Below are 23,832 nucleotides of genomic sequence, written 5' to 3' on the forward strand. Positions count from 1 at the left end.
CTGTGGCTGTGGAACATAAGCATGAGCTTGCTGCCATGGAGGCTGAAGTGCTTGGTTGAGTTGGCCTTATTGATTTTGTATCAACAAGGTTTGCAAAGTGTTCTGACCATTCACCATAGCCACCATTGTTTGGTTGAACTGCTCAAGAGACGTTTGCAATCCTCCAATTGATCGGTTAGTATTCTCTCCCAAAACATTGGCTAACTGATCTACCAACGTTCTATTGTTGATTTCTCCTCGGGCAGCGAGTTCATTCGTCTGCAATTTAAAAACTTCATTCAATACTTTATACATATACTCGGCTGACACTCCAGCCGGTTCTAAATAGTCAGCTTCCACAGTATCTCTGACTCTTCCATCTTGAGCTGCATATATGATAGCGCCGGGAGTGGTCACGCTATTTGAAGCACCCTGAAAAGCATTTAGTGGTGAGCCTCTAGACGAACTTTCAGTAGATTGTCTGGCCAAAGCTGCTTCAGCGGCCACTCGTCTCATGTCTTCTTCCCTTGCAGCGGCGTCGGCTGCCGCTGCTTGTGTAGCCTCCTGCCTTGCGGCTAATTCGGCTGCTGCAGTCTTTGCTGCTTCTTGAGCTCTACATTCATCGGCTGATTGCTCTGCCGATGAAGAATCTGAAGTCCCATTCCCACTTGACTTAAGTGACATTCTGATTGGAGTAAGATCGAGCTTCGGTCGTTATGTCCAGACTCTTTACACCGAAGACACTTCTTTCCCCTGTTTACACTGTACGGGTTGTCTTGTTTTTGTTGACTAACCTCCTTCCCTTGCATTCAACCTTACTAAGCAATTAGTAATCTCGTTGTCCCACTGGGCGTGCCAAAAGATGTTGCCTCTGAAAATCACCTCGGCCAGAAAGCCGAGAGATTAAGGAACAAACGTCCTTCTTGATGAATTGATTGCTGAGCGTGCCAGCACACGGCCAGAAGGCCAAGTGTGCAATTGTAGATGTAGTGCGCGTGTTCTGACTTCGTCGAACGACTGAAAGCCGAGGAAGGAACAATCTCGGCTGAGGGTTTGATGCCTTGGAGACAAGGACTTTCGAGCTGTTCAATGGATGAAGCAAATAGTGATTAGTAACCGAACAATTACGTTAAACTACTCCTAATGCAAGAAACAAACACGATAGTAAAAGAGCAAGGAAGTAAACTCTAAATTAAGTGCAGAAAGGTAAAGAGCAATAAAGTAAATCGCAGGAAAGTATAAATAGCGATAAAGTAAAGAGAGGAAAAAGAAAATAGTAAATGGCTTGAAGAATAAAATTATCAACTATTATAAAAAAGTAACAAGGGAAACAATTGAAATATCGATACTAGATTACAAGAAAAACGAAGGGAAATTAATGACTTGAACTAGTAGAGCCAACAACTAAAGAATTGAAAAGACAATGAAATTAATCTGGAGCTAAGAAAAATAAAAGGAAACCCATGATGGAGTTTTGACTGGAGATGTGTGTCTCTTGATTTGTCGATTGCTTCTTTATATCGAGGTGGACTTGCTTGTAGCTGTAGAAGCCTTTCACGCATCCAATTCTTGTGCTCATCTCTGGAACTTCTTTGACAACTAAAACTCTATCCTCATGTGATGTATATTGGCCACGTACTAGTCTTCTTCACAAGGTAGTAATCTTCTTCTTGTTAATGTCCTCATCTAACTATAATCAAAGTTAGTTCAAAAGGCCACGTACTCTAGTTTCATTCTTCTATTACAGTCCTTCATGCACTAAAATGCTAATCTTTCATGCAAACTCCTAAATTGATAAATCCTAACATGTTGCACCACGTGAAAGTCTTGGAAAGCAACAATTGCCAAGTTGGATTAGTAAGACTAATCCATGAGCACCGGCCAGTACGTACGTGCATGACCTTGACTGCTTCCTTGATATTTATCTCAACCTTAATTAGAAGATATATAACAAAACATGCCTTCTTCCAATTAACATATCCTCAAGATAACAACACATTAATAATGATCGAGAAAGTCGTTAATCATTATCTTGATTCTCCCTTCAATGGCTATGACTTGATGAAATAGAGGTTGATAAACCGGGTGTAAACAATATCCTAGTTAAGTTAGTTATATATTGACTGAACGTAGTACGTGCAGGCAATAATAGTCGTCAGTCTCTTGGGATTCCCATTTCTCAGCAATTTCCACATTAAAAGTCCAAATTTTCTAGTATCAATTTGTTGATTAACTTGACAAATTAAACAAAACACGGAGAGGATTCCATGCACCGTCGGGTCACTTGGACCAGCAGTGTGCAAGTCACGTGTGCTAACAGACGTTGGTATACGTTAGCTGGCCGTTGGTTAGTGAACAATAGTCAAACGCAGACCAAAAAATCCGTAGTGCAGTAAAAGCCAAATTTACCACAAGCCAAATTTCTCTCTGGGCGCTAGGCATCTCGACCGTCTTCCTCACTTTCTCTCAAAACCCAGAACGACTCTGCTGCGTTTCCATTTTTGGCGGGTCCTCTTCACAAATCACAATTGGTTCCACTCAAATTGAATATGAGGTTTTCGGATTCAATACCGAATCCGGAGTTCTTCTTAGCATTCACCCCCCCCACGGAGCTCAAATTCCCCTGTAAGTCGTTTGCTTTTGGGTTTATATTTGATTCGATTTGATTTTATCCAGGTGATCTATTGATAGGTGAATAAAATTTGACACACAACTTCCTTCTTTGAATGGGTCTATTGTTTGGATTAATTGATTGGGTTTTCTGAAATTATTGTTTCTTATTGATTGGGTATTTGAGTATATGAAATCCATGTTTGGGTTGCTTGTTTGGAAAAAATGCTAGGGAGGAAAAATGTTTCAGAGTTGACGAAGAGCTTGATGTTTAGTTGTTAATAGCTAATGCCGTAAGAATTTACAGGGCTTCCCCTATCTATGTACATAACTTTGATCTGATTTTTAAGTGCAGTTTTAGGATTTTCTATCGCCAAAGCCTACAGAAGCACTATACAGATGGATTCGTTCATGTTTCTGTAGAAGTTCTTATTTGGTTTGGGGCATAGTTTTGCTGCAATAGTGAAAAGCAACTTCCTTTTTTTTTTTTTTTCCTTAATCTGTGTAAGTTATGTTATCAGAACTAGAGTTGGATTTGCTTTCATCAGGATGTTGGTTTTATTGAATGGGGAGTGCTCAACTTCATACTTCAATTTTATACTTTGTGCTTATCAAATTTATTGTCTGTGCAGTTGAACCTCCAAATCCAAAGGAAGCTGTAAAGTGGTTTTATCTTGCTTCTTTTCAGGGCTATGTCCGAGCTCAATACCAACTTGCAATTTCTCTGTATCAGGGACGTGGGGCAGATCGTAACATGAAAGAAGCGGTATGTTACTACATCATCCCAATTTTACTCTCGAGTTATCTATGAAATTTTATATTCTTATTTTCTTATATATTTCATTCAACACTTTGGATTTATAATTTGAAGTAACATAATTTAGGGGAATTTAGTCCAAATTACAGTATAGGGGATGAGGGATGGCACTCCAGCTAACCCAAAAATTTCTGTTGAACATTATGTTTTGTGTTCTGTAGCTGGTTTTAACTTACAGTTTTGACAGAAAATAGTAGGCACTCTCTGCTCCTCTACTAAAATTATTTGGAATTGAATCAATTGATGCTTCGTTAATGCAATTGCTTGTTGTTAATGTTTATTAAAACAATTACTGATTCTCTGGAAAATCCAGTGGATGATCTTTTTCGTGGGGGATAAAATCTTGTAGAATTTCCAAACATAGAAAAGGGTGGTGTTGAGTGCACTGTGTGCTTTGATCCGGTTTGAACTCAAAGTTGCAGACCTTGTTTCTGACTTTCTATATTTTCCGACTTTTAAGTGAGCAAGTGTGCTACTTAGCAGTTTAGGTGATTTGCTATAGAATTTAGTGATGGTTTGCACTCATCTCTGGAAAACAGACATGCAACCTCTGTTTGGAAAATGTTCAAGGCTTTAGGCATGCATTATGGTTGAAAATGTTGTGGGATAGTGTGCCAGTATTCACATCATTCTCGTTCTCTCAAACCCACATTCAATTTTGTGAGAATTTTGGCTATAACTTGTTTGCATTTTGTTATGGGGTGTTTGGTTGCTGAGAAGGTTTACGACTTTGAAAAGGAAGGGCCTTTCTCTGTAAATGGGTGTTTTGCTTTGTTGAGAATTTAAGGTGGAGAAATGGAATGTGGGTTTGTTTGTGTTTTTGTTTTTGTTTTCACTCCTGGTATCCCAGAACTCTACATTTTCTTTTTCTTTTCGGGTTTTCCTTCTGCGTTTTGGTTTTTCTGGTTTCTAGTAGCTATTAGGGAGTTGTTCATTGCCCCATAAATATAATGAGATAATATATATGCATGCAGATGATGGCGTCAAATAAGGCCTCAAGTGACGACAATAGCGAAAGAATGAAGAGAAGAAGACTCAGAGAAATGTTTCCTGCCAACAAAGGCGAGACCAATGAATCAATTCATGTTAGTACCGGATTCTACATTAGTGTGTTTGAAGGTATGTCTTTGTTGAAGTCTGAAGTAGCTGCTATAAAGTCTGATGTGGGGAGGCTTAGATCAACGCTGGGATGTTTGGAACCCAATATTGAGACATTGAGACAAAAAATAATTGAAGTACAAGACTTAGCCTGTGAACTGAAAGTTGGTGGGATTGAAGGTATTGTTGGTGAGGTAATACATGTTGTGACAACAATGTGGCCAAACACCTTGCATAAGGTTGCTGAAAATGTTATACAACCCATGGATGAGAATGGTGAGCACAATTTGGTGGCTGACATTCGCAAGGAGTCACGAAAGAGGAAATTTTGTCTCAGCTCTCCATTATCATTGGACAGCCGTGTGAAGCACCGAATATGTGAGGAAATCCCTGCAAATGAGGTAACTTTGAAACATTGCTAGGGCATGACAATATACTTTAGAAGCAGTTTTGTTTATCTACCAAATGACTGTACCAATATACGAGTTATTGACACTAAACCATTTAATAGGTTGACCGTATGGAAGATAAGAGGATGACAGGAAAAGCAAAGGAAAAAAATGGCACGGTGGAAGAGGCTAAACATAGAAAAAGAAACAAGAAATTTCCGTTGATGGGAAAGATATCACGAAAGGATTCTAAGGTCTTAAAGTTCTTGTTTAGGAAGCCAAGAAGAGGACATAAGTCCAGGTTAGTAAACACATTATAAGTTCAATAAAAAATGAATCATTATATGAAATATATGTTGGACGTGTATTTCTTTATGCTTTTGCCACATGTGGCTCTTTGCATTAGCCTCAATGCACCGGTGATCCATTTAGAGATAACAATTTACCATCGATGGGGAAACCTTTTGAAAGTTTTTTATTTGATTAACTGAATATCCTGATTAATGATCCAACAACAATGCAAATTTTGGTGAAATGTACCCACCCGAATAGGCAAAATAATTACTTTAAGCAAATTGGATTATTACAGGTGCTTTGATTGGTCCAATAATGAAGTACAATTTGTATGAGTAGTTAATGATGTCTTGGATGATGAATAGCCAAAAATATGTTCGTGAGATATTGTTTTTAAGGAAAATTCTACAATATGTGTTAACGTATGACATGCATACAATTGCCTTAAAAGTGGTAAAATGAGTCCTCAAAATAGTAATATTAGTCCTCAAAGTGGTAACATAAGTCCTTAAAGTGGTAAATTTTCTTAGTTACCACATGAGTCCTCAAAATAGTAATATTAGTCCTCAAAGTGGTAACATGAGTCCTTAAAGTGGTAAATTTTCTTAGTTTATCATATGAGTCCTCAAAATAGTAATATTAGTCCTCAAAGTGGTAACATGAGTCCTTAAAGTGGTAAAAATAGTTGATGTATGAGAAATGTTAACATACCATAGCTTTACCCTGTTTTTAATATCAAATGCAGTATATGTTATTTATGTAGCAGGGAGATGCGTATGAAAATATGAAATGCAGTATATGTTATCTATATGTTCGTGAGATATTGTTTTAGTCTTTTGGTAGTGAACTTGGCTATGATTCTTCTAAGAAAATGTCCTAGATGATGATTTGGAGGTAAGCTGAGTCAGCCAACATCAATGCTTCTAGTTCCCTTTATTTGTGATCTAATTCAGTAGTGGTTCGAGCATGACTATCAGAGTCCTTTTCTTTTTAAGTGAGAAATAATCAGCTTATTACGTTCGTGAACCACTCCGTTGTCACAAGACACATTTCTCATCTTTCCAGTCAGCTTGTATCATTGCCTCAATCTCTTTTCTTTCGAAAGCAATCACATTATGTCATGAGTGGTACTGTACATAGATCATGAATGTAGGTATATGCATTGAATCTTTTTTCCATCAATGCTATATGAAGTTTCCGCGCATCTTTTGTCAATAATTCATTTGACTTTTGGTTGCTATTGTGACCGCAGAAAGAATTATTGTTTTTGACCAATGCATTAAATGAATAATACAGGGATGAAGTTGCCTGCAGTGGAGAGTTTGGGGTTTCCCATGAGGATATCCAATGTCTTTGGCCGACAGTCCCAATTTCTTCCAAGGTATGTGACCGCACTACGCTTACTAAGTTACTATTGTGTCAAAATCTAGTGCAATCCACACATTGCACATACTGCTGTAATCTTAATATGTGAGATGACTAAAAAATTTTCAGGTCATAAACATTTGGACTGCGTACATGTCTCAGACCAAGTCCAACTCATGGTTCTTACCTACTTTCTTTGCGGTACAAAGAAATTACATTGGTTGCAATAACTCTGCTATTGTATCTATAAATAAACAATGTTGATAATGACTCCTAAGTTAATGTCTTCATGCATAGGAACAAGCCGGGTCAAATGAGGATCCATCCAATGTACCTGTTTCAATTGCATCAACAATAGTTGCTTGTGGGCTGCAGAGGTTCCATAGGCGGTTGAAGCATTGTGTTGAGGTAATAAAGGGTGAATTCGTTGTATGGATATTGTTTTGCTTGTCATGTGTATAATCCCCGGTGCTTTTGCAGATTTTCATCCCATTGTATGATGAAATCGCCGACCATTGGTTTTTGTTGGTTATGAAACTAAAGGAGAAAATTGCTGAGTTGTGGGATAGTGTGCCAGAATTCACATCATTGAATAGACGACTTGAGATAGCAAGAGCCACCGTAAGGGTTATGTTAGTAATTGTTGGATTTCGATTGCTTTTATCTGCTAATATATATATATTTTTTTTTGAATTTAGATGCTTCTACTGCAGACGGTGTTTGGAAGTGCAATGACGAAGTCCTCAGATGCTTATTACAATTTTCCCTCATTTCGCCTCTCATTTCCAGAGGGTAACCAAACCACAGACAACAAATATGACAGCGGGATTTACATCATGATGCAGATGAAGTGTTATTCGGATAAGTGGTTTGAAGGCGTACGTTTTCAAAAAAAATTTAGAATGACACCTAACCATGTGATGATCATTACCATTTCATAGCTAATTTTTTTTTCTTTTCATTTATGAACAGTATAATTCGGAAGAGATGCGGTCTGCACTTGCACTTGAAATTGTCAATAATTCGAGCAATGAATTATTGAAATCGGTGATGAGAGCTGTCATGAAAGGTGAAGGTTGCGGAGAAGGTATTTCTAATGCTGCGAAGGCCACAAAATCCAATGCGGAGGCCACACAGTCCAATGCTGTCGTTGCAACTGACTGTGACACAACTACAGACATTATCCATGAGAAGGTTCCTAACGGTCGGAAATGTCGCAGCCATCGCAGGAGAAAATCCCGAGTCTGATGATGATTTGGACAATATTTAGCCATCCCGAATTTGTAATGACTGACAAACTCGGTTTCACTTGTGTCACCCTTCTACTTGCCAATACCCAATAGTGTACCACTCTCCAAAAGGGCTGAAGAATTGGCCTATGCTATACAATGTTGTCGAGAGATCACAAAAGCAATGTTAAGGAAGATAAAACCAGATCATCTTGCACTTAGACTGGGTGTTTGAGTTTAGATATTTAAGATACAGCTCCATTATTTGTATTGGTTTTCTGTATATGTTCAAATGAAGCAAAGTTAACCTTAATGAGATTAGTTTTCCTATAACTGAAATCTGTTATATGTTTTGCAAGTTTTGAAGAAGAATATTTTATACACAACTTATAAGATGCAATGACCAGCAAAGAAATACACCATTGCAGTGCAGTAGTGGGCAAAAGTTTTAATACTGTATGTGGTTGATTTTTGGGTCTGAGGCTGTGTATCGACTCTGGATATGAAATTAGGTCTGTTGGCAGTAGAAACAAATATGAAACCCCTTGCTTCACTTGTACTATCAATCAAGAAGCCCTTTTCATCTTTTAGTTTTTCTTGGAATGAAATTCAAGGTTACTTCTCTGAATGTTATAACGCATGTCGTACTTGCCTACTCGGCCTATCAAAAATCCGAAATGATTGTTGTACATGTAAGGAAATGAGGAACTGACAAGAATTCTCTGCTTAATTTGATAATGGACGACACCTTCTGAACACTATTCTATATAGATAATGCACACCGGTATCGTTATCTGTTACCTATAGTACTATCTTTTATCTCTTGAAGTTCTATAGCAAGTATAATTGATAATTTACCAACAGGTTGTATCCACAATCGCTGAAACGTTAATTGAATACATAAGAAAAACTCCAAGCCGTTCACAAATATCAGTTTACAAAATTTACCAACTCCCTTTTCACAAAATACGACATCACCATGTTCGACAATTAACTTGGCAACATAGAGTCCACTATAAAATATACCATTCTATGGTAATTTTCAAAAAATTTAAGGGGTCGGCAACACTGCAGTTTCTCTTACTTCTCTACTTCCAGAGATGCGAGCTAAGCATCTGTCCACTGTCACATGCAAGTCTCCCACCTCGTTCTTCGGATGCCTTAGACACTCGACCACCAAACTTGCACGCTCAATATCCGAATTGTACTGCACATTTCAAAATTTGGTCTTCATCAGTACTATTAATTTAAATTGATGAATTCATTTGCTCCACCCATTAAACATATCAATAAATTGATGCAATATAATTGGTTTACCGTAGCAGCCCAATCGATACCATATCGCTGCATATTCCTAATGACAAAAACACCGCAGTCTGTATCATTCTTCTGTCGAGGTCCAGCTCCATCAGCCTTGAAGGGAAGGGTTCCGAAGGCAAACAACCGATTTGCATGTCTCGACATAGCGTCTCCATAAATGTGATCCAGCATGTCCAACTAATGCAACATATAACAACTGTGCTTAATATGTCTTCAATCAAGTAAAACATGTAAACTTATGTTTGAGGAAATTAAGATCAAACTACACCTATAGTATGTGGATATTTTGTAGCTTATTTATGTTACTTGAAGAACCATACCGCTGCCCGTGCATCTCTTTGTCGGGATATTGTTTTGGAAGGATTTGGAGCACTATCAAGGATCTCTGCAGACCTATCTCTGACATGCACCACCAACAAATACCAATGTGCATCCTTCTCTTGTATTTCTGGCTCGTGCATTGGGATAAAAATCTGGTCAATACAAGCCTAGTTAGTCCTATTGAAAGCACCCACATTACTTTGAAGATGGCAGTATAAGTATATGAATCTTAAACTCAACAACACAAAACATGGACAGACCCTCTTTTCAGAAGAAGAAGAAGAAGAAGAAAACATGGACATACCCTTCTGCATTTGGCAAATTGGCCAATGAACCTGTCAAGCCTACTTAGTCTTTTAGTCTGTTGAATCCATTCTTGAGTTGACATGTTGTCTCCCATTTTTATAGAGTTTCTCTGCAATCACATGAACATCTACGAACATTGAGATATCACCCAATTCAGTTGGTACGAACAAATAATGTAGGTAATGAACCTCGCTTGTTATGTTGATCAAATTCTGGAATACTTACCCCGAAGTATGTTGGGACATACCAATCCTCCTTTCCTATTTCGTTAAGGTACTCCACAAATATATTTATAACCTGCAAAGAGTGTGTAGGGGTTATTAGACTGTGTATAACTTTTTTTTTTTTGTTAATTACAAAAATACATTGTAATCACTCACCAGGCTGCAGACAAGCTCCCTTGGACCAAGGCATTGAAGATCAGTCCTTGTGACGTGCATTCCTTCGACACTCGCAACTACGGCACTGTCAAGATGTGTTACTAACCGATATGCTTATAAATAGACTTAGAGCCAACAAATAAAAAAGAGTCGCAGACCTTAGAGCCAAAACTTAAACAGAATCACAGACCTTATAGCCAATAACTAAACTTAAACAGATACTAATCTGGAACTGAAAGCCCTTGCGCAAATTGAAAGATTACAACTGACTCAACTTACACAAAAGCACAGATTTTCATAGACAATTTACATCTTTGGATATGGATAGATAACTTTGTGCAGTACTTGATCAATAAATGCCATCAAAAGGGATAGGTGATAATATCCATATCATTTGTTCCAGTGAAACTATTCTGGAACTCAACAATATGTGCAATTTCCCAACATCATACGGTAGACCAAGACAATGAATGACAATTGCTCACTTTTTGAAAATTGTCATAAAATCATAGCAATTTAGATTTTCCACAAATTGTCCATAATCAGTTACCGTAATTTTAGTTAACCTTACCGATAGTCCAAATCATTCTGCTCCATATCCATAAATATAAACTTCAAAAGATCCATGTCGTCCTTAGAAGTACCCCGATTGACACGGAATGGGCCGGCATCAATAGTCCCCTTCCCCCACCCCTTCAAATGTGACTTCTTTCGACCCGGAATTGCACTCTTCTTAAATAGTGCACGAACAATGTGCCTAGGTGCCACAGTTGGTATCTTTTTATTTTTCTCCTTACTGCTCCTACGCATAGCCTTTGGACCCTCAATGGGGCTCACTGAACAATCAGATAGAGTTGGTTGAAGTTCTTTTCCATTGTTCCGGTTCACCTTGACCTGCAACAGATAGAATTTGGAAAGGTCCCTTGTCATTATCACTTCCAACCAACAAAATTTGTGTTATGTTTACAACAAAGTACATGTTCAGAAGCACTATTAAGCATTTCTTTATACGTACTTAGTATCTTGATTAACGCAGGGTTGTAATTGGTTGACAACAATTATAAAACAAACAAATTTAGTCTTCAATTATCACAAGACATACCTGATCATTATGTATTGTCTGTGCATTGACATTATTGCAATATAAGATCATGCAACTTGAATCCTGTGAATTATCCCCTTTAGATTTAGAATTCTTTCCCCCATTGAAGTGTGCGCTGTTACTCCTTGCCTCTGTTATTGCTCTCTCCATGACTTTAGGTCTCACACCAAGCATATGATCTAATTGGGGTTTGTATTGTTTGAATACCTCTGCGGCAGCAGCGGTCGCGGTTTCCTTCCTAGCTGACAAAATCTCAGTTCGAACTCCTTCAATCATTTCAGCCAATTTTGCAATAAGAGCTACGTTTTCCTTCATATAGTGCACATCATTTTTCACACTTTCTATCTCTGACCACATCTCCTCCACCTGTGCAAAAACTATTTCCTCCACTGTTATCCCACCTTCATAGTTCTCCAATACATTCTTTTTCATCCAAGTGTCACCTATCTCATGTGCCCAGACTCTGTTATTTTCTGAGGTAACGCCTCCATTATTCTTAACGAACTGCACCAAATTTGCGGCCTTGTCAACTCCCCAGTATATGACTGGTGTGATTGTCTTGTCAACCCATCCCAAACTTGTCCCAACGGCTTCAAAGTAAAACAGTTGGAGAAACAAGAAACATGCACCGCCAATGGCATAGTCGTTGCGCGACCTTGTGAGTACACCATCCATCAACTTGCTGAAGCAATATGTGGCCCAATTAAGATCCCCTATCGAACTGCTTGTTATCATGGCCATAAGCAATATGTAGTCGACCCCTTCACTATTGGTTGGGCACAATAAGGCCGACATTGCGTACAATACGTAGGCCACTCTAAATATTTGGTCCACATCCACCCTTCGAAGAACAACCTCCTTCAACGAGGATAATGTTATGTTCCCATCTAAACCAGCTAACTCTTGTTTGACATGCGCAACAACCGCTGTGTTACTATCTCCACTAAAACTTACATCCAGTCCCCCGTCTCTGACTCCCATAATACGCTCAAAATCAGATGCATGTATGCTGAAAGTCTTTCCATGTATAACCACTGTTTCATTCAGAGGTTCAAGGCCGTCGACCATCATTTTCCATACCTGGTCATGTAGTTGAGGGCATCCTATACTCTGAAGTGAACCAAAACCCATCTCCCATATAGCTGAAATCTTATCGATGGGAAGGGCCCGGACTGTGTTGATGAAGTCAATATGAGGCTGAGCTCTTATCCCCCATGATGCCTCCCATTGCAAACTTTTCAAGGACATGGCCTTCCCTTCCATTCCCAACAATAATTTTCGCTAAGAACCCTCACCTCCTGTAAAAGAATAATTGCTTTCTTTCTTCTCTCTTTTTACGATACTCACTCTCCATACATATGCAACCAAAGCTTCTGGAGAACAATACATTAAGAGCATTGCGTTGTTCTATACTAGACCCTTCAAGTCTTCTAGGGAAGAGAATAGGTACACCACATCCAATTAATTTCATCTGCACACCTTCTTTGAGCACTGAAACGTCCCTTTTTTTATTCTTTTTCTGTTCTCCAATACAGAGACTGAAGCTTGGGCTATAACACATAGACACACGTCGATTTTTCTATCTCTTTTCCCACCAACTTTTCAATTTTGAAAATGAGAGTCCGCGCCACTGTTGTAATCTCATTCCATGTTAACTTCTGTTAATGACTTAATGTAGTGTAATGCAACTAGGATTTCTATTCCATTTTAAATCCTCTATTAGTGAAGTAGTGTGATGGAACTAGGATTTCTATTCCAGCTATTACTGAAGTAGTGTAACACAACTACGATGGAGATTCCATGTGAAATCCCACTACGAAAGTAGTGTAATGCAGCAAGGATTTCCATTCCATATATGTGAATTCTTATTAAGGACGAACAAAATAAGAGTGCAACTGCATTAAACTAAATGATGAAAGTACATAAAGATCCCATTGGCATTGGATTAAGATCGAAGTCAAGGAAAACCATACTACCGTACCAAAGTGCCACAAAACATTCAGAAGCATCTTCAAAGCGATGGGATACAACAAGAACTAAATGATGAAAGTCGATAAATAGTCTGAAATTTGTCACTAAATATCTTAAACTTTATCCACATCAGGATTGTCACGCCCCGAATTTTGAATAATAAGTTCAAATCCGAAACATGAATTAAACCACTTAATCAAATAAACGTTCTGAATTTTTTTCTCAAAACAACCTCACCACACGATACACAAACTTCAAATTTCGAAACCTCGAGTTCATTATTACAATTCACTCTCACAAGAAATATTGTAAAGCTCTAAATGAGCATAACACACCTCACCGGCTCACAAAGCAATTCAGATTGACACAATTGCAGCTACTCTACGCAGCTCGATCTCCGTCCTGATTCTCTTGACCTGTAGGATTACCCGCTACACAATTTGAATAGTGTACCGGGATTGCAACAACACAAACCCGGTAAGCTTTTGACAGCCCGTATGAGTAAACAAGGAATTGCACGACTTTAAAGAACAAATCAATTTAAGTGATTCTTAGTATAAAAATTGAAGTGCACAACGTCACTTCAAACATCAATCAACTCACATCTCACCATGACCATCCAAACAACTAAACTTTCCCTTTCCAGTATATACTCAAGGGTATATGATAGTTATAAAAACCCCTCCACGCAGCATGTCATACTCAAAGACACATAAAAACTTGAGGTTATCCCTCAAACAGTATGATGGCAGACAGACTAGAGCTCTAACTGAATCGTAACCTGTCACCTTGGCCAAGGTTCAATCTTACGATAATACGTGTCATAATCATCGACACACGATGAAGACACCTGCCACTATCATCGACGCACGATGAAAACACTTGCCACAATCATCGACACACGATGAAAATACTTGGCACTTTCATCGACACACGATGAGAACACTTGCCACAATCATCGACACACGATGAAAATACTGGGCACTTTCATCGACACACGATGAGAACACTTGCCACAATCATCGACACACGATGAGAATACTTGACACCATCATCGACACACGATGAGAACACTTGACACTAACATATAATTCGTCTACACATTTCAACTATCGCACTTTACTCAACTACTCTTTATCACGAACAACTCAATACATCACACAATGTCATAACTTTCAATATATATTTCACGTAAATATATATATATATACGTAATCACCTACACAAGAGTGACTACTAATACCATCTATAGTTCACATGCAATAAAAACAAGAAATTCATTTTTATACTTAAATTCATTTTCCTTACCTGTGAGTAGTAGCCTTATGAACCGTAGTCGATCAAGTTCATATTATTTCAAAACAAATCTTTATTTTCTTAAAACAATTTTCCACACCTTTATAATTCAATATAAATCACTAAATTTCGGTTCATGAAGGAACCATGTGCGATTTTACTCACCTCGATATTCCCGCTGCGTCTTCAGTTTAACACAATACACACCGAAATCGCTCACCCAAGGGAGACCGTCAATCACCTAATCACACATGACCTTAACTTAGCCAATAACTCAAAAACATATTCAAACGACAATCCAACGGTCGGATCGAAATTAAATGATGATCCAACGGTCGGATCCTCACGGATCGCCCTTAGGATCACCCTCCAAAAATCATCACGAAGATCCAACGGTCGGATCTTCCTGAATCGTACTTACTAACATCTTCACAATTTTATACGAAAATCCGACGGACGGATTCTCACGAATCGCCTCCCTAATCACTGTTTTGCATTTATACGAAGATCCAACGGTCGGATCTTCGCCCATGACCACACAAAGTCACTGGGACAGTCATAAGATCATCATATCAAAACTACAAGTCCATCTGACGGTCCTAACTTCACATATCACAAATCTAACGATCGAAATCGATCGAAACTTAAAAATTCATAACTTAATCATACGATATCCAAAAATTGCATATAATATATCAAGATGATCGTATTGAAATATAGAATCTAAAAATGCACAGAAACTATATTTTTGACCCCCGGAGGTGGCCGGAAAGGGCCGCCGGAATTAGTGGCAGAGCCGCCGCCGACCACCGCCAATGGTGTCGGGGCCGGGCTGCTCCTCTTCCTCTCATCATGCTTAACAACTTTCATAACTACCATGTAAGCTGAAAATAACCGGAAGTGGTTGAAATTACCTAAAACAGTCGAGGTGGCCGGAAAATTTCCAGAATCCGGCGAAATTTGCAGAATCCGGCAAGGCTTGATTTCGACGTCAAAACTTCAATTTCAGGCTTTGATCCCTTCTAGAGAGTTGTTAAGAAACTCAAGGTGAACTCATTGGTTCAAGAATCACAGAAAAATATGGTCTGTAGCTCGAGATATACCGATCGAAAGCTTCGGTGGTCGGAAAAATTCCAGAATCCGGCGAGCTTGAGTTTCGACGTAAAAACTTCAACGAAACGCTTCTATTCCTTCTGGAGAGTTGTTCAGAACTTCAAGACGAACTCACTAAGCCAAGAATCACATAAAGAGGTGGTCTGTAACTCGAGATACACGGATCGAAGGGTTGTTTGTCGATCTAAACCAGTCGAGCTCCGATGAACGTGAAATCGTTCTACCCAGGTCTGGTCCTTCTTGGTGCTTGTTCAGAAAGTTGAGGCGAATCCAATGAGACAAGAATCAAGAGAATTGGCGGCCTGTAGCTCAAGATATCGAGATAGAACCAAATCGAGCTCAAAACGGAACCGTGTCCTCCGCCGCCACTGCCGGCCGTGTTGCGGTGCAAGGTTGCCACTGGTAGCTGCGCAAGAACGAGGTGGAACTATAGGAATTGGTCTGGTCTTGATTGGTGGTCGGTGGAGGGAGAGATGAGTTGATGAAGATTGCTCTGTTTCTTGGATGGTTTTCGGACGTGAGACAGAGAGAGTGAGAGAGAGTTGTCTGGTATGATTGAATGATTATTCAATTATGCATAATCATGAATGATGATTAAGACACCGGCCTTGAATCAAGGAACACCCTTCCTTTTAACAAAGGTGTTTGCCACCAACTGTTTTGGTTAAAAGAAAAACCGGTTATTACAAGGATATTCAAAAATCGAAACATAATGAATATAAGCAGAAGTTGCCTCTAAAATCCACAACAATCATAAGATTCAACTCAAACACAAAAACATGGCTATTAGAAATACCAACGGCTACAAAATCAGCAACAAGATCACTATTCTCACTTCTTCTTGCCAGCGTCTCCAGCCTTTGTCTGCAAAAGCAATTATACCTAAAATCTCAGGCCATTTGGATTTCATTTGAAGTGCTAAATAACTAACCAAAATGTCTTGCAGATTTATTGTCAAGAAAAACTGATACGAGTAACCGATTTCACAAAAGCATAAGTATCTCAAATGAATTCTGAAAAAGGTGTTATGAGTTTGTTGAAAAGTTTGAGAAGGTCTATGTTAAGCTTTTAACATATGCAAATGGTTTCTAAAATGAAGGTCTAGATTAAAGGTTATGGTAGCTCAAAGTTAGCTAAATGTGGTACAGAAATTTCCCAAATAAATGTTACCTCAGTTTCTACTATCTCTGACCACATCTCCTCCACCTGTGCAAAAACTGTTTTTATCTATTTCTCTTTACTTTCCTTCTTTTCTTCTTGCCCTCTATATCTCAGTGTTCTATTCCCTTATATGTTTTCCAATTTATGAAATTGAACTTCATCTCCTACTTATACTAATTCAGTTCTTGGACATCAAGCAAAACAATCATAATTATACCTGCATATTTTGTCCATACCTATCACTTAATGACTTGATCACCAAGCATTCAAAACTCAAGAATAGAACTACACTCTGAAGTTACTGAAAAACAAGTAACTGACCTTAATCTGTTTTCCCGATTTCTTAGAGTTTCATTCTGAGGCTTGCCACTTCCAGTCCACCCAAGCCTAGTTTGGTTCTAGAGAACTAGACCTGCAGTTAAAGGATAATTTCATATGTGATGTATTGTTGGCGAACAAAATAACTTATAAATGCAAGTCAAGTAGCAAGGGAAACAAATTCTACATACAGTATACACAAGACCAACCAATACAGCAGTAATTGTAGCTACGTTAACTGTTTAACTATACTCATAAGGCACCAAGTTTAAATTTGCTTTATACCGTTTCATTCAGACTGAACAAAAAATGCCACTTGAAAGCAAACAAGGCACCAAAAAGATAAGAGAGAGGGGGAGAGATACCAACACATATAGCATATATATATAGTACAAAGTGATATGCATGTAAAATAGACCTTAGAGCCAATAACTAAATTAAACATTAAACGGAAGCAGACATTATAGCCAATAACTAAACCTAAACAGACACCACTGATACTAATCTGGAACTCAAAGCCCTTGCGCAAATTGAAAGATTACAAATGACTCAACTTCCATTGAAATTAGAGAACAAGTCAGCACATACTTTACATACAAATGAGAAAACTATAACACCAAGAATTAATCATTGCGACAGTCTAAAATGAACAGAAATTGTGAACGTACCAGCAAAAAATTAAAATGTTTTCACTGCTTAGAAGGGTAATATATATCCATCATGCATTAGAGAAGGGCCTAAAGTGTTCAAAGAAATCAGGGAGTCCAGAACTTGTAGAGTCCCTTTCCAAATTGTTGCTTTTCTCATAACCAGTAAAAAACTCAAGTGGGCGAGCCTCTTCCAGATTATGAATCAAATTGGTAGCACCACTTTTAGGCATGTTGTTAGATTCTTTTCCACAATCGCTGTTATCACTAGTCTCATATTCAGAACCACTATTGTCTGACTTGTTTCCACCAACTTGCTTACTACATCCTTTCACTTTAGTTTGTTGTGTAGCTTGCTTTCCTTCATTTGCTGAACTATTCCTGGTGTGGCAAGTTCTCCAGTTGTGCCCACTCATATGACAAATTTTGCAGCCCTTGCCTACTTTAGACTTGTAGTTTTCCTCATCCCCGGGAATGCCGGCCTTAGACTTATTGCCTTTTGTCCTACAAACAACGGGGTCTCTGATCACATTAGGGTGGAGACCTTCAAAAGGAACATCAATGGCCGCCTCTATTGCAAGTTTGTATTTTTTAGATTTTAAGGTCATCTGCCTAAGAGCTTCCCTTGTCTCATCATACCCCTCCTCACTATAGGAAGCAAGATGGCAGATTTTAGCACAAAGTCCCATCAATTCGCCGTACCTTGCAATCCGTGTAGACTGGTCATTTGCTGAACCTGAGAGGGTTGATTTCCTCTTCACACCTGCATCTTTTTTCCATCTTTCATTTACTAATGATTCTGGGAACATTGTAATCATCTCACATTTCATGACTGCAAAGATGTGGCAACATGGAATCCCATCAGACTCAAAGAGTTTGCAGGAACATACAAATCTGGGATTACTCTGATCAGGTTGGTAGAACACAGTCCAACATCGCTCCGGCTTACCATATTGGGTCAATGAAATGGACTCAGAACTATTGTGGAGATGAACCTCTCTAGGCCCAATAACAATCTTGGACTCAAACTTAATTTGATCCTTGATTAAGAGGAAGATGTCATGAGTGAAAATTTGACCAATCTGCTCTTCCAAACATCGCAAGTGGGTGCCATACACTGGTTCGCAATGGTCTGAACGGAAATCATCCTCCAAAACCCGATTCCTTATACGCTGAATAATAGTCTTCTCCATACGTGGCAACACCTCGCACAACCTCATATAACGCCCTATAGCTCCTTTCAAATTTCTGTGCATCCCCTCACATCGCTGGGTGCTGCATATACCAGCAAAAAACTAATCTCGGAAGAAGGCCTCTGCCCACCGTTCACGCTTATTGTACATACTGGTAACCCATTTGTCGTTTTCCAGCCGGTTCATTGCAACAAAGTATTGCCAAGCAGATTCCCATTCATCAACGGTGAGCCCAGCAAATATCAAATGGAAAAACTCTTTCCGTGTGTCTTCGTCTTTCAAATGTTGACACACATTTTTTCCTATGTGCCATGCACAAAGACGGTGGCGGGCCTCAGGTATTAGATTACTTACCGCATTACGCATTGCATCATCTCCATCAGTGATTATAGACATGGGTTTTTTTCCATGCATTGAGGTCAAGAAACTGTTCAAAACCCAATTATATGTTTCCTCTGTTTCATCCACCAGCAATGCACAGCCGAATAGAACAGTGGCTCTATGATTGTTGGACCCAACAAATACAGCTAGTGGCTTGCCGTAGATATTGGTCTTGTAAGTGCTATCGAATATAAGTACGTCACCAAAAGTTGTGAAATCAGATAAAGATTGCCCATCTCTCCAGAACATGTTTGCTAGCCTACCATTCTCATCACCACTGTATATACAATAAAAGTGGGGGATCCCGGAGTGCCCTCATATTCATCCAAGTAACTGACGCCTGGGCATCACCGTCCAACAACAAATCCTCCTTCTCACCCTTCAATTTGTTATATAAGTCTCTGGTCGTAAATCCGACGTATTCATGGCCTCCAGCTTGGTGGACAAGTAGCTCATATGCACGACACGTTTGCACAGAAACCTTCTTCAATGCACTAACCTGAGCAAGGTCGTGCTCACTCACATGCCTGTGTGATCTTAGAAACTGACGATGCTCAACTCTGGCCAAAGTATGGTTGTGCTCCGTGATGAACTTTGAGGCATAAAAGACCCCCCTTTGAGTACACCACTTAACAGTAAAGCTTGCTGGACAATTCCCCCTTGTTATTCTTCGAGTCTTTGTGCACTGTTTTTGGTTACCGCTCTGCCCAATGCACTGTTTCTTCCCTTTATGTTTAGGCTGACAATCCTTCACAGCAGACTTCTGAAAGGGATTCTCATGCACACCCCTTAGCCCTTGATCTTCGCTAAAACTATCTTCCCTCCCAGACTCTTTTCTCTTACCTTGTTTTGAGCAAACCAGCACTCTTCTGTTCAATTGTGTTCTAGAACGGTTCTTGTCAAGTTTAAACTTCCTTATGCTGAAACCCATTGCCAATGAATAATAGGAGTAGAATCTGTCCACGTCTTCCACACTCTTGAACTCAACACCACGAAGATCCTCTAATGTCAAGTCCTTATACGGCTTGCCTTTGAAGAGTGTACGATCATCAAATTCTTCGTCTCGTGTACCGTTTGTGTCTTCCATATGGTCATTCAAATCTTCACTAACGGAGTTTTTGCAATGATCTTGTAAACCACTGTCTTCCATATCAAACCTAGGAGAGAAAATAATTTGTTATCGTCTAAACGCATAATAAAGCTTAATAAGGAAGATTCAAAGACAAACATACATGTCTCCAATACTCTCAGTCAATTCATCTTCCATATGCTCATCCAAATCTTCACTTAGGTTTGTGTCGACATCGTTACTTTTGAATAATTGGAAGCCACTGTCTTCCATATCAAACCTAGGAAAGCAATATCCGTTATCGTCTAAATGCATAATAAATTAAGCATAATAAAGAAGACTCGGTGCATCTACGTTTAAAACAGACGAAAGTCGAAGATTTATTTACCTGTGCCTAACGAATCGGGGTGGATTGCAATCTTATCGGTGGTGATGGAATCGAAACATGTGCGAAACAATAGGGTGCAGATAACAGCCTAGTTTCGTGTTTGAGAGAGAACTCGGTGCTGCAACACTCCAACCGAGTTTGAGAGAAAATCGGAGCTATGAGACCTTTCGTGTGTTATCGGTGAGAATGGAATCGAAACATGTGCGAAACAATAGGGTGCAGATAACAACCTAGTTTGGTGTTTGAGAGAGAACTCGGTGCTGCAACATCCCAACCGAGTTTGAGAGATTATCGGTGCTATGAGACCTTTCGTGTTTCCTTCTAAGAAAAAATAGACCTTTCGTGTTTCTTCTCTGTGTTTCACGAAACCTAGAAAAAAATTTATGCCCAAAATATTAAAATGTCCAGTTTACCCTTCTATTCTTTTGTTGGTTTTTGTTTTGTTCTCCATTAGCATGTGATCTTGTTTTTAAGTTATGTAATTTGGAGCTGATCTTGTTATTAATTCAAATTTAGGGAGCGGGAGAAAAAAATTCGTGGCGGGAGTTTTTCGCGGCCTCAGAACGAAGAGGATGAGCAAGCGGTGAAGGAATGAAATATTTACAACATAGCTAAAATTCGCCCTAAAATGAGAAAAATATAATATACTTTTTTTTCTCAAAATAATATTTTCATTTATACTATAAAAATAATGTCAAATTTCTCGTAGTGTGATAAATATACATACAATGAAAAATTTCAAAAGAACGATTAGATTTCTGCAATACTCATAAAAGTGTACGGTCACGACAACTCAAATATCGAATTTTTTAAAGTTGTTTCAGTGACAAGGTATTTTGGTAAAAGATAAAATTAAGAACTAACCGCCTTGATTGGGACCGGAATGAAGACGTACAAGGCCAATTTTTTCACGTTGTGCATATTGCTATGAGAGATATATTTGGACAAGATTGAATCGATCATTTTTCATTAATTGATTTCTTAAATTGCACGAAATTCTTAATGTAACTACTAAAATTGTCTAACTTGTTTATTAGTTGTATAGAAATGTATACATGTCAAAATCAATTGATCAAGAAAAAGGAAAATGGTCAAATCAACCGTTGGATGTGATGATCAGGATGTTACAAGCACATGGTAAAATTTATTGTCATTGTCGTCATCTTTTTTATCTTGATCTACGTGGTCAACCGAATATATATATACCTCAAAGGTCAACCCCATCAACACATATGAAATTTGGAAAGTCGACCGTTGGATATGACCATTAGAATATTGTATAGTTATTGTAAAATTTTTAGCAAGATTCATTTACGTGTCAACGTCGATCCATTTGGTCAACCTATGTTTTCTTTATAATTGTATATTTATTTATTAGATTCTTCAAAGGACAACACCTTCATAGGATATGAAACTTGGAAAATCAACCATTTGATGAGATGAGTGGAATATTTTATGTTTCCTATAAAACATTTAGCCAAGTTCACTATAGTTTCAACTTCGATCCACTTGATCAACCAACGTAACATTTATAACCATTTGATAAACCGATGTCATATCGACCACGAACCATGCCAGTTTTTTCATATGGCGTATATCTGTTAAGGGTTGAAAACAAAAAAATTTAATTTCGAGTTGGCGGATCACAAGAAATACTGATGTGCCTACTAGCGCTGTCTAATTTGTATATTACATATAAAGTGATCTTGACCTTCTAAAAGTGAATTTGGCGAAACCAACCGTTGGATGAAAATATTGGAATGTTTTGTAGGTCAAACTTAGTTACTCTTATAAACCTATATTTATATATCATACACTCCAAAGGGCAACCCCTATCAATTCAAAGAAAATGGAAAAACCGACCGTTGGATGAGATTATTACAATAAATTATGTGTGTGGTAAAAAATTTAGCCAATTTCACCAAATTTTCGAATACGAACGATTTGGTCAACCGCCGTCACTTGTATGTCTTCTTGGTTGACCGATGGCTTGACGACCTCGAAACGTGCTTATTTTTTCACATCACGTCTGTAAATATCTCATCGATGGATGTGCTTGTACATAAGATAAAAATTTCAATTTTAATTGCAAAGACGTTGGCCTATATTAATTTGCCTCCTAAAGTTGTATGACTTGTACATTGCATTTAAATTGTTGAGGTTCATTCTAAATCAACCATGAAGTGAAAAATTGAATTTAGAGAAACCAACCGCTCGATGGAGAGATTGTAATGTTTTATGGTGGTTGTAAAAAATCTAGCTAATTTGGTTCTCGTTTCGAATTCGATCAGCTAGGTCAAACTTAGTTACTCTTATAAACCTATATTTATGTCATACACTCCAAAGAGCAACCCCTATCAATTCAAAGAAAATGGAAAAACCGACCGTTGGATGAGATTATTACAATAAATTATGTGTGTGGTAAAAAAATTAGCCAATTTCACCAAATTTTCGAATACGATCGATTTGGTCAACCGCCGTCACTTGTATGTCTTCTTGGTTGACCGATGGCTTGACGACCTAGAAACGTGCTTATTTTTTCACATCACGTCTGTAAATATCCCATCGATGGATGTGAGTGTACATAAGATAAAAATTTCAATTTTAATTACAAACACGTTGGCTTATATCAATTTGTCTCCTAAAGTTGTATGACTTGTACATTGCATTTAAATTGTTGAGGTTCATTCTAAAGCAACCATGAAGTGAAAAATTGAATTTAGAGAAACCAACCGCTCGATGGATAGATTGTAATGTTTTATGGTGGTTGTAAAAAATCCAGCTAATTTGGTTCTCGTTTCAAATTCGATCAACTAGGTCAAACTTAGTTACTCTTATAAACTTATATTTATATATCATACACTCCAAAGAGCAACCCCTATCAATTCAAAGAAAATGGAAAAACCGACATTTGGATGAGATTATTACAGTAAATTATGAGTGTGGTAAAAAATTTAGCTAATTTCACCACATTTTCGAATCCGATCGAATTGGTCAACCGTCGTCATGATAGGTGATTATATGATTAATATTGAACAATTTTAAAAATAACATTAATAACAATTGGTTTCTAATTCGCATCAAG

The 23,832-nt window shown here is 38.3% G+C and overlaps 2 protein-coding genes and 2 long non-coding RNA genes across 5 annotated transcripts; 1 reads left to right on the top strand and 3 right to left on the bottom strand.

Moving 5' to 3' along the window:
• Positions 1-2,361: 2,361 nt before the first annotated feature.
• Positions 2,362-8,114, top strand: LOC133710190 (uncharacterized). 2 transcript variants are annotated; one of them, XM_062136200.1, is made up of 10 exons: positions 2,362-2,604; positions 3,222-3,355; positions 4,381-4,905; positions 5,016-5,194; positions 6,484-6,568; positions 6,682-6,753; positions 6,850-6,960; positions 7,033-7,173; positions 7,266-7,430; positions 7,525-8,114. In XM_062136200.1, exons 1-10 carry the CDS (start codon positions 2,529-2,531, stop codon positions 7,798-7,800), a joined length of 1,764 nt encoding a protein of 587 aa, XP_061992184.1. In that variant the 5' UTR covers positions 2,362-2,528; the 3' UTR covers positions 7,801-8,114. The 2 variants fall into 2 exon arrangements, with proteins under 2 accessions (XP_061992184.1, XP_061992183.1); XM_062136199.1 differs by having other exon boundaries at positions 2,364-2,604; positions 7,251-7,430.
• A 645-nt stretch (positions 8,115-8,759) lies between these two features.
• Positions 8,760-9,271, bottom strand: LOC133709475 (uncharacterized). The gene is made up of 2 exons (XM_062135236.1): positions 9,099-9,271; positions 8,760-8,988 (listed from the first exon to the last, which is right to left on the bottom strand). Exons 1-2 carry the CDS (start codon positions 9,243-9,245, stop codon positions 8,833-8,835), a joined length of 303 nt encoding a protein of 100 aa, XP_061991220.1. The 5' UTR covers positions 9,246-9,271; the 3' UTR covers positions 8,760-8,832.
• A 459-nt stretch (positions 9,272-9,730) lies between these two features.
• Positions 9,731-21,062, bottom strand: LOC133708277 (uncharacterized). The gene is made up of 6 exons (XR_009845703.1): positions 20,748-21,062; positions 20,523-20,639; positions 20,134-20,447; positions 10,109-10,193; positions 9,954-10,025; positions 9,731-9,837 (listed from the first exon to the last, which is right to left on the bottom strand). It is a non-coding gene; the product is annotated as an uncharacterized LOC133708277 (long non-coding RNA).
• Positions 13,362-16,255, bottom strand: LOC133712958 (uncharacterized). The gene is made up of 3 exons (XR_009847678.1): positions 15,392-16,255; positions 14,643-14,718; positions 13,362-13,612 (listed from the first exon to the last, which is right to left on the bottom strand). It is a non-coding gene; the product is annotated as an uncharacterized LOC133712958 (long non-coding RNA).
• Positions 21,063-23,832: the final 2,770 nt, after the last annotated feature.

This window comes from Rosa rugosa, chromosome 5 (genome assembly GCF_958449725.1).
Source record: "Rosa rugosa chromosome 5, drRosRugo1.1, whole genome shotgun sequence".
Classification (NCBI taxonomy): Eukaryota; Viridiplantae; Streptophyta; class Magnoliopsida; order Rosales; family Rosaceae; genus Rosa; species Rosa rugosa.

Excerpts from the sequence above, each read along its gene's own strand:
- LOC133710190 (XM_062136199.1), top strand. The coding sequence starts at position 2,529 with ATGAGGTTTTCGGATTCAATACCGAATCCGGAGTTCTTCTTAGCATTC. Across the intron at positions 2,605-3,221 it reads CACGGAGCTCAAATTCCCCT|TTGAACCTCCAAATCCAAAG; the intron begins GTAAGTCGTTTG and ends TTGTCTGTGCAG. Across the intron at positions 5,195-6,483 it reads AGAAGAGGACATAAGTCCAG|GGATGAAGTTGCCTGCAGTG; the intron begins GTTAGTAAACAC and ends TGAATAATACAG.
- LOC133709475 (XM_062135236.1), bottom strand. The coding sequence starts at position 9,245 with ATGTCGAGACATGCAAATCGGTTGTTTGCCTTCGGAACCCTTCCCTTC. Across the intron at positions 8,989-9,098 it reads GTATCGATTGGGCTGCTACG|TACAATTCGGATATTGAGCG; the intron begins GTAAACCAATTA and ends TGAAATGTGCAG.